The sequence below is a fragment of the Sorex araneus genome, chromosome 1 (assembly GCF_027595985.1).
Source record: "Sorex araneus isolate mSorAra2 chromosome 1, mSorAra2.pri, whole genome shotgun sequence".
NCBI classification, from domain to species: Eukaryota; Metazoa; Chordata; class Mammalia; order Eulipotyphla; family Soricidae; genus Sorex; species Sorex araneus.
The window spans coordinates 1,900,774-1,917,009 of record NC_073302.1 but is presented as its reverse complement, the minus strand read 5'-3'; the positions used below and the strand labels follow the sequence as shown (position 1 = coordinate 1,917,009).

General features: G+C 67.5%; 1 protein-coding gene across 1 annotated transcript; it reads left to right on the top strand.

The window, feature by feature from the left end:
- The first annotated feature begins 3,117 nt into the window (after window positions 1-3,117).
- On the top strand, window positions 3,118-12,828 carry GFI1B (growth factor independent 1B transcriptional repressor). Its single transcript, XM_055120311.1, has 7 exons — window positions 3,118-3,231; window positions 8,224-8,334; window positions 8,651-8,788; window positions 8,954-9,225; window positions 9,584-9,721; window positions 10,702-10,867; window positions 12,392-12,828. The coding sequence occupies exons 2-7, from the start codon at window positions 8,235-8,237 to the stop codon at window positions 12,568-12,570; spliced, it is 993 nt and encodes a 330-aa protein (XP_054976286.1). The 5' UTR covers window positions 3,118-3,231; window positions 8,224-8,234; the 3' UTR covers window positions 12,571-12,828.
- Window positions 12,829-16,236: the final 3,408 nt, after the last annotated feature.

The window sequence follows — 16,236 nt, the reverse complement described above, 5'->3', positions numbered from 1 at the left end:
GCTGATTGTCTAGTTGCCGTGAATAAAGAGACTGCGGGTAGATTTTCTGCAGTTTGCCTCTGAAGAAGTCTTCTTTCTTGGCAAGAATCCTGAAAAACACTGAAAAAAATAAGAAGAAAAAAAATAAAATAAAATAAGAAGGCCCAGGAACTGCCCTCCCCGCCCACTCTGCAGGGCCCTCCTGCCGGCCTGGGCACTGGGCGAGCACTCACTCCTGGGAAGCGTCTCCCTGCTCGCCGGCATTCTCTGAGTCCACCTCGCAAGGCGCGTGGCACCACCCACGCTGAGCCAGCTGCAGTGCCCCCACACCCCCGCCCCGCGGTCCTTGGCCCCAGCCTCCGCTGAAGCCTCCTTCTCCCGGCCTCTGCCCCTGCCACACTCAGCCTGGACTCCGCCTTAAAAAGCTTCCTGCCCCGCCTCCGCAGGCCGGGTCCACGCCCACACTGCTTTGTACATACGCCATGTGTGTACGCCGTGTGTCCTGAGTGTTCTGTGCCCCTCACCTGTGACTACCCCCGGCTGTAGATTTCGGGGTGCTCTGCCCCACCAGTGAGACAGGAGGAGGTGGGGGTCGGCTCCTGTTTGGCCGGTGGGGAAGTCAGCACCTGACAGCCAGCAGGGCGTCGAGAAAGCTGTCATCAAAGGGGGGCGGGGACCCAGGGTCTGGGGGACCCGCAAGTTTGCATCTGAAGCCCGGAGTCCCAGAAAGATGTGTTTGGAAGTGAGGTCGTGAGTGCAGCCCCCAGGGGAAGCAGAGGTCTGTGGAGAGACGGGGCCAGGGGCAGAGGGGGCCGCGCGCTCCGCACGCAGCTGACCAAGGCACCCCCAGTGGGCAAGTGAGTCTTCCCTGAGCTATGAACTACTTACCTCTTGGCCCTTCCCACATTTTTTTTGTTTTTTTAAAAAAGAAGGGGCTGAAAAGATACTAGAGGGGCTTAGGTGCTGGCCTTGCGTGTGGCCCACTCAGGTTCAACTCGTCCCTGAGCCTCTCCAGGAGCCATCCCTGAGCACAGAGCCAGGAGTAAGTCCCTGCACCACGAGGTGTGACCCAAAATCCTCCCCCCCCAAAAACAAACTGTAGCACTGTAGCACTGTCGTCCAGTTGTTCATTGATTTGCTTGAGCGGGCACCAGTAATGTCTCCAAGGTGAGCCCTCTTGTTACTGTTTGGCATATCGAATACACCACGGGGAGCTTGCCAGGCTCTGCCATGTGGGCAGGATGCTCTTGGTCGGTAGCTTGCCGGGCTCTCTGAGAGGTACGGAGGAATCAGACCCGGGTTGGGTTGGCCGCGTGCAAGGCAGAACACCTACAGCTATGCTATTCAAATCTCTTAATGGGAGCTGGAGTGATAGCACAGCGGGTAGGGCGTTTGCCTTGCATGTGGCCGACCTGGGTTCGATCCCCTGCATCCCATAGGGTCCCCCGAGTAATTCCTGAGTGCAGAGCCAGGAGTCACCCCTGAGCATCGCCGGGTGTGACCCAAAAAGAAAAAAAAAACAAAGAAGAGGTCAAGAAGCTGTGCCCCTCTGCAGGTCAGAAAGAGTGGCCTATACTGAGAGGGGCTCCTGTGTGTGTGTGTGTGTGTGTGTGCAGGGGGGGGGGTTGTGGGCGGAATCCTTGTGGGTGGAGCTCCTTATGGGTGGGGCCTCGTGGATGGGCTCCCTGTGGGCGGGGCCTCGTGGACTGAGCCTCGTGGACTGAGCCCTTGGGGCGGGGCCTTTGTGGGCGGAGTCGTTGTGGGCGGGGCCTCTTGCTCCTAAGCTGCAGCAACCCCCCCACCCCCTGCCCCCGTGGGGGTGTCGCTGAGGGAGCTGGCTGTTGGGGAGGAGGGAGGCCCTGCAGGCAGCCGTGAAGGGGACCCCGAGGCTGTGGCCCGAGCTGTAGGGCCCTGGCGTCGGGGAGGGCTTGGGGGGAGCTTGCACACAGGGGCCCGGGAGGCGGTGGGGGGAGGTCGGCCTGCCTCTGGGGCTCCACGGCGGCCTCGAACCAGCTGAGCGAGGAAGAGTGCCTCGGCGGCCACCCAGGTTCAGCCCCTGGCGCCCGCAGGACGCCCGGAACCAGGAGTCAGCCCGAGCACCCCCAGGTGTGCCCCCCTCCAGAATTAGAAAAAAGAAGATGAAGACCTAGGCAAAGGGTTAGAAACGCTGCGGCACGGGGACCAGGCGCGGGCCAGCCCTGCCCGGCGGGCCATCGGCACCCCGGGGCGCCCGGGCGCGGGGTGGGCGCCGGGGCCCCGCAGAGGGTCTGCGGGTGTGGCCACGCCCCCAGAGGCCCGCCCGGAAGGTCCCGGGACAGTTTTTCCCTAAGGAAACTTCCCTTTTCGGGCTTTGTCTCTGGCCACACCTGGCTGGGGCGCGGGGGCTGCTCCCGGCTCTGCTGGGGGCGGGACCGCGAGGGGCCGCGGGCGCCCCGCCAGCTCGCTGCCCAGCGCACCGCCCGCGAGCCCCCCGCGCCCCCCGAGCGACGCGGCCGGACCCTCCCGCGCGCTCCCGCCCGCCCTCGCCCCGGCTCCGCGCGGGCCGAACCTTGGACCCGCGGCTGGCCGGGCGCTCCCGGGCCGGGCGCGCTGTCCTTCGCGGGGGCGGCTGGCACGCGCGCCCGGGCACATGCAAATGAGCCTAACAGTGCCGGGCCGGGCCCCTCGCCTTATGCAAAACTCCCGGGAAGAAGCGCCGCGGCGGCGTCCCCGGGGGCGGGCCCGGGGGAGGAGAGCGGGACCCCCACCCCCGGCCGGGGCCCCTCCGCGCCGCGGGCTGGGCGCCCCCTCCCCGGCCGCCGGGCGGCGCTGCAGCCGCGCCCAGCGCTCTCGGGGCGGCCACTGGCCGCGGCTCGCCTGGGCGCGCCTGCCGGGGCTGGGCACGCCGAGGCGGACCCCAGGGTCCCCGCGTCCGAGCAGGGGATGGTGAACTCCCCAGGGTGCGGCGGGCCGGATACGGGCAGGGGGCGGGCGGGCGGCGTCCCCCTGGCCCGGGCACCGTCGTGGCGGTTGTGCGTCCCGGGCACGCCCGCGCCCCTCTCGCGGGACGGGGCTCGATAAGCAAATGCAGCCCAGGGCTGACCTCTCCATTGGCTGCTCCGGCGCCGCCAGATTTTGACACCAATAATCAGATTGGAAATCAGGGAGGGGAGCAGAAGAGGAAAGACAGAGGGGGAGAAAGGAGAAGTGCCCGCCGAGTGCCGGGCGCGCGTCCCGACCAGCGCGCCCAGAGTCCGGGCAGCCAGGACCGAGGTGAGCGCGCGGGGCCCACGCCCCCCGCCGCTGGGCCCCCGGGGCACTGGGCACGGGTGGCCTGGGCACTTTGTTCTTTAGTTGCTGGATTGTTTCCAGCAGGCGACTCAGATCCCCCAGCAGTTTTAGGAAGATTGGGGGGGGCAGAACGTCTTTCACAGGCGGGGCTGCCTCCGGGAGGAGTTGGGGGGTCCGACGGGCTTCCTGACACTCTGCAGTGGCATCAGAATTCCAGGCCCCCCAAGTTTATGCGATCCTCAGCTGACAGGTGCCCCGGGAAGAGCCTGGCATCACCCACGCGGAGCTGCCTGATTCACTGTGCGTCCCTGACCCCAGGTACAGGGGCCCATCCCTCGCCCCAGCCTTTGTCCGGGAAACAGGAGGGGGGTCCCGAGGGACCCTCGGAGCAGGACTGCACGCCCGGCCCCCTGAGTCCCCATGCCCTGAGACAGAGGCAGCCTGCACCCTCCTCGCCCAGCCCCCAGACTCAGAAGCAGGTAAACTCAAGAAGCTCCCCTCTGACTCTCGATGGACCCTTTCCTTCCTTCCTCCTTTCTTTCTTTCTTTCTTTCTTTCTTTCTTTCTTTCTTTCTTTCTTTCTTTCTTTCTTTCTTTCTTTCTTTCTTTCTTTCTTTCTTTCTTTCTTTCTTCTTTCTTTCTTCCTTCCTTTCTTTCTTTCCTTCTTTCTTTCCTTTCTTTCCTTCTTTCTTTCCTTTCTTTCTTTCCTTCTTTCTCTTTCTTTCTTTCCTTCTTTCTGTCTTTCTTTCTTTCCTTCTTTCTTTCCTTTCTTTCTTTCCTTCTTTCTCTTTCTTTCTTTCCTTCTTTCTGTCTTTCTTTCTTTCCTTCTTTCTTTCCTTTCTTTCTTTCCTTCTTTCTCTTTCCTTCTTTCCTTCTTTCTTTCTTTCTTTCCTTCTTTCTTTCTTTCTTTCTTTCCTTCTTTCTTTCTTTCCCCTCCATCCCTCCCTCCCAACTTCCCTCCCTCCCTCCCTCCTTTCCTTCCTTCCTTCCTTCCTTCCTTCCTTCCTTCCTTCCTTCCTTCCTTCCTTCCTTCCTTTCTCTCTTTCTTTCTCCCTTTCTCCCTACCTCTGGGCCAGTGTTCGGGGGCCAGCTGAGTCGCCCATGGAAGGAGTGCTCCCTCTGCTGAGGGCTGGCCAGGCGGTGTTCGGGGGCCAGCTGAGTCGCCCATGAAGGAGTGCTCCCTCTGCTGAGGGCTGGCCGGGCGGTGTTCGGGGGCCAGCTGAGTCGCCCATGAAGGAGTGCTCCCTCTGCTGAGGGCTGGCCCGGGCGGTGGCTGTGGGCCCTCCGCGGGCACAGTCTTTAGGGCTCCAGCTCTCCTGGGGGTGCACCTGGATTTGCAGGCTCCAGAAGGGGAGGTGGAAGTTGGTGCCCCTCTGACTGGCCCTGCCCCGGGGCTGGGGCTCCTGTGTGTGCGTGTGTGTGTGTGTGCGCGCGTGTGTGTACGTGTGTCTGTCTATCTGTCTGCCTCTGTCCTTTGCTGCGTCCCGTGGAGAGGTGGCTCTCTCGTCCTCTCGGCGTTGGGGTTAGGGAGTCCGTGGGGGGATTAGCGCTAACCCTGGTCAGGTTTTGTTGCTGGGGCCCCTGGGCACCGCAGACCCTCTGCACAGAGTGGGGCGGCTTGGGGGCCCCCGGGCTCTGGGGAGTCAGGCCGCCCCCCACAAACAGCCTACACGGTGGGGCTCGCTGTGACCTCCGCAGAGCTGGGGGCAGCTGTGTCTGGTGGGGTCTCTGTGCCACACGCTTCCTGCTCTCGGGGAGAGGAACACCAAGTGCACGCTGCGGGCACCCCTGAAATGGCCAGGGTCCCCCTGCCCCCAAATCCTACTGAAAAATGACTTTCCTGTTTCCCCCTAGGTCGCCTCCTTAAACAGACAGGAGCCCCCAGGGGTCCCCTGGAACAAACTTTGAGAAACAGGGGGTCTTCCCTGAAGGGAAGCACAGAGATGGGGTCAGGGCCCAGGGAGGCTGGGGCACAGCGGGCGGTCAGGGACTCTGTCCCTGGACACGGACCCCAGGCTGGTTGTGAGGACCCAGCTTCCATCGCCCACCAGCCCTGGCAGGAGGGGGCCCGGGACCCCTGGCTGAGAATCCACAGGTCTGGGCCCTGAGCCCCGTAGCCGCCCTCCCCCACCCCAGGAACCCTGCTGAGATTCTCCGTGAAAGTTGGGGATCCCCCGGGGCGCTGAAGCTGCGAGCGTCTTTCCGGAGCCCCCGATACCATCGGCCCCAGCGCCATGGGGAAATCTTGGGTTTCTTTCACAATCTCGGCCTCAGTGCTTCTCAGCGCGGGTCCGTGTGAATCACAACCCGGGTTGTTAATTAACTGTGGGACAGGTGACTGGTTCCGTTTTTTTTTTTAACTCGGCTCACAGGGGCCAAAAGGAAGTTCCTCGGCCGAGCCGGGTCCCACGGTGCGCCCGAGACTGGGCCTGGGGTTGGCCGGGCCGAGTCCCTTCACCTGGTTAGCCTCGAGACCGTCCCAGGGAGGGGGACGGAGGGCGTCAGAGAAGCGTCTCCTCCAGCTGGGGACCCCAGGAGCCGCGGCTCCGGCTGGCGGGTGCCGGCCCCGAGAGGCCGTGTCCACCCCCCTCCGGCACGGCTGGGCCAGCGTGTTCTGGAAAAGATCTAGGACATCTGCACCCTCTCTCCAGCCCCGGCCAAGGTCCCGTGCCGGGCCCGCCTGCTCCTTTCTGGGGACGGAGGTCCAGGGAGATGGGCAGGTGGATGGGCACAGGGACACGGCGACACACGACAGGGAGTCACACAGTCTGGGCCCCCCGGACTCCGTCATGCTCCTCCCGCTGGGCCCAGTGCTCCCCCGAGCAGGCTGACACCCCCCCACGCCCCAGGGCACAGCCGCAGAGTCTCAGGGGCTTGGAGGGAACCTTCCAGAATCAGCCGTGGGCCTGCCTGAGGCCTCCTGGGAATGCCGAGGACAGAGGGGCCTGAGAGGGCCGTCCATGCCCGGGAGCCCCGCGGAGCAGGGCCCCTCACCCACCCGCGTCCTGGACGCTTCCCGGGGCCTTGCAGAAGGGGGAAGGAAGGGGGTGCGGGCTGCAGGGGGGGGCGGGAGGAAGGCTGTCCTGGGAGATAAGCGCCATCGCGGCTGTGGACATCGGGGTGGGCAGCAGCCACCAAGCTTGTGAGGTCGACACCGGGGCGCCCAGACAGCCCGAGGCACCCCAGGACTTCGGGGCCGCGCCCTCGAGCTCAGAGCCCCGAGCAGGGGGCATTCGGTGCCGGGCGTAAGACTCACCCCCACGTGAAGTGGCGGCAAGGCCAGAGAGGGGCCCCAGGACCGTCGAGGCCAGCCTTCTGGAAGCCTCCGCCCGCGGGCAGAGCAGGCCGCCCACTCTGCCCTACAGACAGACCCCCAGCCCCAGCCCCCAGCCCCCAGCCCTGCTCCTCGGCTCTCTTAGGTCGCGCCCGGAATGCAGCGGGCTGGGACCCCCGTTCTCCACGGGCTCAGCCCCCCACCACGTCCAGCACAGGTCGAAGGTCCCATGGTCCTGTGGGCCCGGGCCAGGCCTGGCCTAGCCAGGTGTCCCTCCAGCTGGCCCTGGTCATTCCTTGGGGGGAGGGTGGCCACACCGCTGGGCTAATCTCCCTGCTCGCAGGCTGGTCCCCCCCCCCCCCCGGCCTTATCACTCCCGGCCACGGCCTGCAGGCGCAGCCGCCAGCCCGTTCCCGCGCTGGGCCCCACATTCCCGCTGCCCGCGGGCACTGGCCAGGGGCACAGAGGGAGTGGACCAGCCCTCTGGTGCTCAGTCTCAGGGCCTCCCCGGGCGCAGGGCTGGGGGCTGGGGGGACAGTGTGCTCCAGGGCTCAGGAGTCGGGTGCCCCCTGCCCTGGAACCCAGTGCTCCCCTGCTGTGTGCTCCCAGCTGCCACCCATGACCGGGTTCGAGGCTAACTGGGGCGCCCGGGGGTGCAGCAGGCTCTTCTGTCTCTCGGACCCCACGTACAACTAGCTCCAACCCCTCCTGCCCCCAGACTGGTGGGGCTGGGTCCCTGTGGCCCGGAGGGGAGTCCCGGGCACTGCAAGCCCAGAGGCCTCGGCCCGGAGAGGGAGCAGGCCCCAAGGAGGCCAGAGTCCCCCTCCCTGACAGTGGACGTGAGCGGACACCAGCCCAGAGCACCGTGCCCGGCCTCTCTCCAGGAGCCCGTCCCCCCGGGAGCCAGGGCAGCTCTTGGATTTGGGGCTCCCCACGGGCTCCAGAGGAGAGCCCTTCCTTCCCTTCCCTTCTGGCGCACAGAGGGCATGCGGGGAGGTGGGTGAGCACATGCAAGAGCATGCATGTGTGTGTGTGTGTGTGTGCACACACGCATGTACTCATGTGTGCATGCTTGTACCTGCATGTGCATGTGTGTACGTGTGTGTATGCACATACCTGTGTGTGAGCATGCATGTGTGTGCTTGCATGTGCATGCTCATACATGTGTGCATGTGTGTACCTATGTGTGAGCGTGCATGTGTGTACCTGCATGTGCATGCTCATACATGTGTGCATGTGTGTACCTATGTATGAGCGTGCATGTGTGTGCTTGCATGTACTGTGTGTGAGCATGCGTGTGCACATGCCTGTGTGTGTGTGAGCGTGCATGTATGCACGTACGTTTGTGCGCATGAGCGTAGGTGCACATGTGCACAGACGTGGACCCGCATCAGCGCTGGCTGCTGCTTGGTTCTGGCTCCTCCTTTTGCTGACTGGCGGAGCAGAAGCTCCTCCTGGCCTCTGGGCAGAAACTGGCCTCGATGACCCGGTGCCGCCGCCTCCGGTGTGGCCAGCCGTCCTCAGCTTGTGGCCGCCCCCCGCCCTCTCTGCTGTCTCCACGGGGCCCTGTCCAGCAAGGCGGGCCCCGGGCGGCATCTGCCCCTCTGCTCAGGGGCGCCGGCCCGGACTGCCGGGCACGGCACATGGCTTCTCGCGGACGCGCGCGCCCGGCTCTCCTCACTCCTGCCTTGTCCGCGCAGGCCGAGCCACGATGCCACGCTCGTTCCTGGTGAAGAGCAAGAAGGCGCACACCTCCCACCGGCCGCGCGCACGGGAGGACGGCCCGCTCTGGCCGCCGGTCCTGGGCCCCGGTAAGCCCCGCGCCCAGCTGGGCCACGCCTGCTCCCGGGGCCCCAGCCCGCCTCGCCCCTGCGCGGCTGCGACAGGAGCCCAGTGGGGACGCGGCCTGAGTGGCGGCTGGACGGACGGGCCCATTTGTCCCCGGACCACAGCTGGCCGCGGGGTCGCCGGGCTGAGGACGGGTCTTGAGAGAGACAGACGGTCCGAGAACCATCTCGGATCCTCCTCCCGGCCCCCGTCTCTCTCCCCCCTCGGAGCCCGAGCCCAGAGAAGGCGGGAGGGGGAGTCTGGGCTGGGCCCCCGCCTGACGGGCCCGTCTCTCCGCAGCGCCGCAGCAGCAGGGCCTGGGCGCCAACCCTGTCCTCAGCGCGCTGCCCCCGAGCCCTGGCCTGGGCTGGGCCCCCCTCAAGCGGGGGCCGGAGCTGGACCCGGAGCCGAGCCTGCCCAGGACAGCCTTGCTGCCAGGTACCCTGTCTCCAGGGAGCGTGGGGGCGGGTTCGAGCGAGCCCAGAGGAGGGTCGGAGGGTTGGACAGGGCCGAGCCACGGCCCCACACCCCGACAGGAAACACCCCTCCAGCAGCGAGGGTCCCCCGCTCTCAGGCCCGTCACACAGCCCTGCCCCTCCCCAGAATGTGCCGCGGTGAGGCCCCACGCCGTGGACAGGGACTCACCACCCTCCGACTGCCCCCCGTTCTACAAGCCAAGCTTCTCCTGGGACACCCTGGCCGCCACCTACAGCCACAGCTACGGGCAGGCCGCCTCCACCATGCAGTCCGCCTTCCTGGAGCGGGCCGTCAGCCTGTACGGCAGCCCCCTGGTGCCCAGCGCTGAGCCAGCCCTGGACTTCAGCGTCCGCTACTCCCCGGGCCTGGACACGTACCACTGCATCAAATGCAACAAGGTGGGTGTCGGGCAGGGAGGGGGTCCGAGCCGGCCCGGACAGCCCACGGGAGGGGCCGCCCACCAGGCTGGGAGTCCTGGGCGGTGCCCGGGGGGCTCATGGCTTTTGTCCCCGGCTCCTTTCCCTGTCCCGAGCCCTGGGCCCAGCTGCTGCCCAGAGAGGCCCGGTCTCCCAGCAGGCCTCGGCGCCCACATTCCAGCTGCCTCTGAAGTTTTCTGGGGTGGCTCCGGGCGTGCTCCTGGCTCTGTGCTCCGGGATCACGCTTCGCGAGGCTTGGGGTACGGTCTGGAGTCGGGGGGCAGAGCTGGGGCAGCCAGGAGCGGGCTCCCAGGCTGGTGCTCACCGCGGGCCCCCGCAGGTCTTCTCCACGCCCCACGGGCTGGAGGTGCACGTCCGCCGCTCCCACAGCGGGACCAGGCCCTTCGCCTGCGACGTCTGCGGCAAGTCCTTCGGGCACGCGGTGAGCCTGGAGCAGCACACGCTCGTCCACTCGCAGGTGAGCGCCCGCCCGCCCCTCCCCTGCCGGGCCCCCTGCCTGCTCCCCTGAGAGAGGCGCTGGGCGGGGCGGGCCACAGGACGGGTCACCGGCCAGCACCCGCTAGGCACTCCTCGAGGTCATCGCTCAGAGCCCAGGCACAGAGGGGAGACTGAGGCCCCGGGGGAGGTGGACGGAGGGGCTGGGGCAGTAGTGCAGCGGGAGGGCGCTGGCGTGAGCACACCCGACTGGTTTGACCCCTGCGCCCCATACGGCCGCCCCAGTCCTGCTCGGGGTGACCCCGAGTGCAGAGCCGGGGTCAGCCCTGAGCACAGCCAGGTGTCGCCTGAAATGGGTCGGGCGCCCTAACTCTGCAGCCCCGCCCCCTAACTCTGCAGCCCCGCCTCCTAACTCTGCAGCCCCTCCCCTAACGCTGCAGCCCCGCCCCTAACGCTGCAGCCCCGCCCCTAACTCTGCGGCCCCGCCCCTAACTCTGCAGCCCCGCCCCTAACTCTCAGCCCCTCCCCTAACGCTGCAGCCCCGCCCCTGACGCTGCAGCCCCGCCCCTAACTCTGCGGCCCCGCCCCTAACTCTGCAGCCCCGCCCCTAACTCTCAGCCCCTCCCCTAACGCTGCAGCCCCGCCCCTGACGCTGCAGCCCCGCCCCTAACTCTGCAGCCCCGCCCCTAACTCTGCAGCCCCGCCCCTAACTCTGCAGTCCCGCCCCTAACTCTGCAGCCCCGCCCCTAATTCTGCAGCCCCTCCCCTAACGCTGCAGCCCCGCCCCCGCCGCCCCATCCCCTAGCGGAGTCTCCCCCACAGACACGCGCGTGCGGGTTGGGGGCCGGTGCCGTGCGGGAGGGCAGGGAGCCCCGGGCCGTGGCGGGGTCCTGCTCGCCCCCAATGGCCTGTCCTGTTCCTCAGGGGATCCCGGCCGGGTCCAGCCCTGCGCCCAGCGCCCCGCCTGCGCCTGACCCCCGGGCGCCCCGTTTCCCCCGGCAGGAGCGCACGTTCGAGTGCCGCATGTGCGGGAAGGCCTTCAAGCGCTCGTCCACGCTGTCCACGCACCTGCTCATCCACTCGGACACGCGGCCCTACCCCTGCCAGTTCTGCGGCAAGCGCTTCCACCAGAAGTCAGACATGAAGAAGCACACGTACATCCACACGGGTGCGCGGCCCACGCAGACCCCGGGCGGGGGTCCCGCCAGCCGGCCCCCCCTGCCTCCTCCTGCCTCCTCCCGCCCTCCCGCCCTGCCTCCTTCCCCTCCCTTCCCCCTCCTCCCCCTCCTCCCCCTCCTTCTCTCTCTCCTTCCCTCCCGCCCTCTTTCTGTCCTCTTGCCCCTTCCCCCTTTCCTTTCCTTTCCCTTTCTTACTTTTCCTTTCGTGTTTTTTGTTGCTTTTTGGGTCACACCCGGCGATGCTCAGGGGTCACTCCTGGCTCTGCACTCAGGAGTTACTCCTGGCGGTGCTCGGGGGATCCTGTGGGATGCCAGGGATCGAACCCAGGCCAGCCACGTGCAAGGCAAAGGCCCTCCCCACTATCATTCCAGCCCCTTCTTTCCGTTCCTGTCCTTGGCCCCCGCCCAGCGACACCCAGGCTCACACCTGACAGTGCTCAGGGATGGCTCCTGGCGGCCCAGGGGAGCCTCGGGCTGTGGCAGGGCAGAAACATCCCCTCTGCTCTTTATTCCTCTGGATGCTTCCCCCTCCCTCCCTCCCTCCGCCCTCTGTCCCTCTCCCTCCCTCCCCCCTCCCTTCCTCTCTCCCTCCCCCCTCCCTTCCTCTCTCCCTCCTCCCTCCTATCCCTCCCCCCTCCCTTCCTCTCTCCCTCCTCCCTCCCTCCCCTTCCTCCCCTCCCTCCCTTCCCTCCCTCCCCCTCCCTCTCTCCCTCCCCTCCTCCCCTTCCTCTCTTCCTCCCCCCTTCCTCCCCTCCCTCCCCTCCCTCCTTCCTCCCCTCCCTCCTGCTTCCTCCCTCCTTCCTTCCCTCCCTCCCTCCCTCCTGCTTCCTTGCCCCCTTCCCTCTGCATCTCCCTTTGCTCCTCCCTCCCCCTCCCCCCTCCTCCCTGCTCAGTCACTGCTCTGCATCCAACCTTCCCGTCCCTTTTCACCTGCTCCCCGCAGCCCCTCTGGCCCTGTCACCTTCCCGCTCACTTGTTCCTGGGCTGAGGGGTCCTCTGTGGCCGCCACCTGCAGGCTCTGGCCACTCTGCTGAGCCAGGGACAGCCGCTGTCCCGAGCCAGGAGGGCGCCCAGAGGGAGGTGCCAGCGGGGACTTCTCCCCTGTTTTATCCCCCTTTACTAAAGTGGGGGGGGCACTGGCGCCACAACACAGCACGGAGGGTATCCCTGGCACCCATGGTGATCCCTGAGCACTGAGCGGGGAGTAACTCCCGGGCATCCCGGGGTGTGGCCCAACAGCCAAGATTGAGGGGCTGGAGCGACAGCACAGCAGGGAAGGCATTTGCCTTGCATGCGGCCGACCCAGGTTCAATCCCCAGCGTCCCATAGGGTCCCCGAGCACCGCCAGGAGTGATTCCTGAGTGCAGAGCCAGGAGTAACCCCTGTGCATCGCCGGGTGTGACCCAAAAAGCAAAAATATCCAAGCTTGACCAGTCGAGCCAGCGTGGAGGGGTGTGGGCCCCGAGGGGGGGGCGCAGGGCGGGCGGGCAGGCCCTGACTGTCGCCGCCCACAGGCGAGAAGCCGCACAAGTGCCAGGTGTGCGGGAAGGCCTTCAGCCAGAGCTCCAACCTCATCACGCACAGCCGGAAGCACACGGGGTTCAAGCCCTTCAGCTGCGAGCTGTGCGCCAAGGGCTTCCAGCGCAAAGTGGACCTGCGGCGGCACCGGGAGAGCCAGCACAACCTCAAGTGAGGCCGCGCCCCCGGGAGCCCCCACCCGACAGCCTGGCCCGGCTGTGTGACCTCAGGCACTCACTCTCCCCCTCTGGGCCAACTCTCCTCCTGCGGCGAGAGCCGGACCTCTCCTGAGCCGACTAAAGCTGTGAAAGACGCGGGTGCGCCCCAGGGCAGAGCCCAAGGTCACAGTCACCCGCTGCGGGGCCTGGGCTGGCCGGACAGAGTTCATCCCACCGGCCTCTGCGCGCTGACCGGTCCCGCTGCCCAGCTTCCCTCCGGCCGCAGGTGGTCAGCACGGCCGGCCCTGGGAAACCTCGCCCGCCCGCCTGCCCGCTGCCCAGGGTGGTGCGGGCCGGCCCTCTCCTGCCGTGCAGATGAATAAAGGTGGATTTCTTGCCCTGGACCAGCGTTCCTGGGGCCTCAGAGCGCAGGGGGAGGGGCGAGGGGGGGCAGCTGAGGCCGCGGGGGGGGGCCGGGGGGGGGCTGATCTTTATCCGTTTCCGGGGGGGCCCCTGTGGAAGGGCCGCCAGCTCCAGCCCGTCCTAGTGAGTTCTCGGAAACCCGCAGTGAGGTTTGGGCCCGGGTCCCGGGAGCCCCCGCAGGCTCTCCCCGCCTCGGGCTTCCTCAGCCGTGGGGGCCCTGCACGGGTGCGTGGGGGGCGCTGCCCTGGGCCTCGCCCCTCACCTCTCGTGCCTCCTCCCTCTGGTTCCGCTTTTCTTTTGTTTCTGTGTTTGGGCCACACCCTGCGCTGCTCAGGTCTGGCTCCCGGGTGGGGGGGCTCGGGGCATCACTGGGGGGGGCTGGAACGGAACCGTCTGCCCGCTGGCCTGCCGCTCCAGCCCTGCTGCTTCCCAGCTCACCGCAAGGACCCCCGCGCTGCCTCGGGCCTGCCAAGGGATCCAGGACCCCCTTCCTGTGGCAGAATAAGAGCCCCCAAGGGCGCCGAGGGAGCACTGGCCCTGGAGCCCATGCACATGGCCTTATATGGCAAAGGGGACAGGACGGCTGTAATTCCGCAGAGCGGGGCCACCCTTGGTCACCGGACTGCGCTGAGCTTCCTCCCCTGCAGGGTGGGGGCTGGGCGGGTTCCCCAAACCTGAGCACAGTGGCCAGTGGACCAGCATGGGGTCAGGGCGGTAGCAGTGGACCAGCATGGGGTCAGGGCGTGGGGCTGCGCCCTCGCTGCTTCCTTCAGGAAGCCCCCCTGGGCCACTCGCAGGAAGCCCCTCCCCAAGCTCCGAACACTAAGCTTGAGAACCGCCAGCCTGGACCGTGCCTCCGGGTCCAGTGCTCGGGACTAAGCTGGGGGTTGGGGGGACGGGGCTCAGGGCTTTCTCAGGTGGTCTCCGGCCCAAGCAGGCCCCGCCACAGAGGGGTCCAAGTCCCCCCAGCAGACGGGAACCAGGTCAGAGCCAGCCCCGGGCGCAGGGCCAGGCAGCGGGAGAGCACGGCTGGGCCCACCCGAGCCGGCCCCTGTCCCGCTCTGCACTGCTGTGACCCCTGAAGTTCTCCCCTGAGGGGCTGGAGCGACAGCACAGCGGGGAGGGCGTTTGCCTTGCACGCGGCCAACCCGGGTTCGAATCCCAGCATCCCATAGGGTCCCCTGAGCACCGCCAGGGGTGATTCCTGAGTGCAGAGCCAGGAGTCAGCCCTGTGGATCGATCCTGGGCACTGCTGGGCACGTCACCCAAAGAAGTCTGGGGTGCAGAGTGGGTGGCATGAACCCTGCCCCCGAGTGTGTGAGGCCAGGCCGAGGGACAGGGCCCCGCGCTGCCCCTTCCTGGCCTCTGCGGCTGCCAAGCCCAGAGAGGGCAGAGACTGGCTCCAGGCCACACAGCAGGGCGGGGCGTGGAGTGGGCAGCTTGCCCCACCCACCGCGGGGGTGCAGGGACCCGCTGCTTTGCATTCTCCTTGTTTGCCTAACAAAACCGCACTGTCAGGATTTCAGCCCCTTCTCAGGAGGGCGGGGCGGGACCCGGACAATGTGCCTTTCTTCAGCCTTGGCGGGTGGGGAGGAGGGCGCCCTGGCCCTCTGCTGGCCTCGGGGTCCTTGAGCAGGGACCCCCGCCCCACGCAGGTGCCTAGAGGGTCCTCAGCAGTGTGAGGGCCAGCTGCAGCCACAGCTGGAGAGGCCCCGCCCACGGGCACCCCAGGCCCCCCGCCCGCACCCCTGGCCAAGGCGGGCAGCTGCCGGACCCCGGGGCAGCCTGAGAGGTGCCCGCAGAGAGGGACCCCGGGGCCTCCGGACGGACACCCACCCACCCACCCCCAGGCCAACGGCAGCTTCTGCGCGGGTGGGAAGGGGGGGCTCCCCATCCAGTCCTGAGTCGGGGGCGCCTCCAGCAGGTCACGGGGTGCCCGGGCTGCTGTCCGAGTTTGGATCCCGAGAGGGAGCAGGGTGTGGGGGTGCCGGGAGGGAGACGGCCGCCCCTCCCCACGTCACACAGAACCCAGGGGTTCAAGCCCCCCAGGCGAGGCCGCTCCCTCACGGTCCTGGGCTCAGCTGGGCGACCCCACTGGAGTCCAGCGGGACGAGTGACCTCTGGTGGGACGGCGCGATGCGGGACCGGGGGTCTCCGCCGTGGGGTCGCCGCCTGGAGACCCGCCTTAACTGCACCTGGTGGGCTCCCGGCCCTCTCCCCCCAACCCACTGCCGGGCCGCGGGGACCCCGGACACCGAGAGCCCCAAGGGGCACTTTGCTTACTGGGGGCAGCTGTGGGGGAGGGGGGTGTTTCACCTCCCGCCCTGCACACGCCTCCCCCCAGAGACCACACCCCTCCCCAATAGACCCCGCCCCCGAGATGCCCCCGAAACACCCCCTGGAGACACACCGCCAAGGGGCCACAGCCGAAACACTCCCCGACCACGCCCCGACCACGCCCCTCAATGCTCAGCCCCGCCCCTAGACACGTTCCCAAGGCCACGCCCCCACGGCCCCGCCCTGCCCCGCCCCTCCGCGGGACCGCGGGGGCGGGGGGCGGGCCCCCAGGGAGAGGCTCCCAGTCTCCCATGGAAATTCCTGATAAGGAGGGAAATGGGCTGCCCGAGTGTGCGGGCCGGGCTGGAGCGGAGCTGGGGTTCTGGTTCGAGACGGGCCCTGCTCCGAGGGTCCCCACTCAGCCGCGAGCCTCCGTCCGTGGGTCCCGAGGTGCGGGCGCAGGAGCAGGGCAGCAAGGGACAGGACCCAGGGTCACCGGCTGCTTTGGGGGCCAGAGGCAGGGGCTCAAGAGACCCCAGAGCTCAGCTTTAGGGGGACAGGGCGGGGGAGGCCTGCGACCTAAGAGCACGGGGTGTCACAGCCCCTGTCCCCAGGAAAGAACCTCAGGGACAGACGCCTCTCAGAGAAGCCTGCGGAACCTCTCGCGCCTCCTCTGAGCCCCCAACCCAGCCTCAGGGAGCAGCCAGCCGGCCCCAGGAGCAGATCGGCTAAAGGGTCGCGGCCTCTGGGTTCCACCCACAGGGGAGGCGCTGTGGGCCAGCAAATCTGACCACCCCTCTACAGAGCCCACTGGGGCTGCAGGGGGTCGGCCCGGGGGCCCTTCTGGGAAAGCCTCGAGTGCATCCATGCAAGGGCGTGGAGCCACGTGTGTCTGGAGCACAGATGGGACAGACTTGGCGGGACCCACGAGTCCGCACCGGAGGCTGTCCTGGCCCGAGTCTGGGGTGGGTCTGTCCAGGAGG

What these genes read in the sequence shown, in the direction of transcription:
- GFI1B (XM_055120311.1), top strand. Translation starts at nt 8,235, where the DNA reads ATGCCACGCTCGTTCCTGGTGAAGAGCAAGAAGGCGCACACCTCCCAC. An exon ending in ACTGCATCAAATGCAACAAG is followed by an intron (nt 9,226 to 9,583) that starts GTGGGTGTCGGG and finishes GGGCCCCCGCAG; the next exon opens with GTCTTCTCCACGCCCCACGG. An exon ending in GCACACGTACATCCACACGG is followed by an intron (nt 10,868 to 12,391) that starts GTGCGCGGCCCA and finishes CGCCGCCCACAG; the next exon opens with GCGAGAAGCCGCACAAGTGC.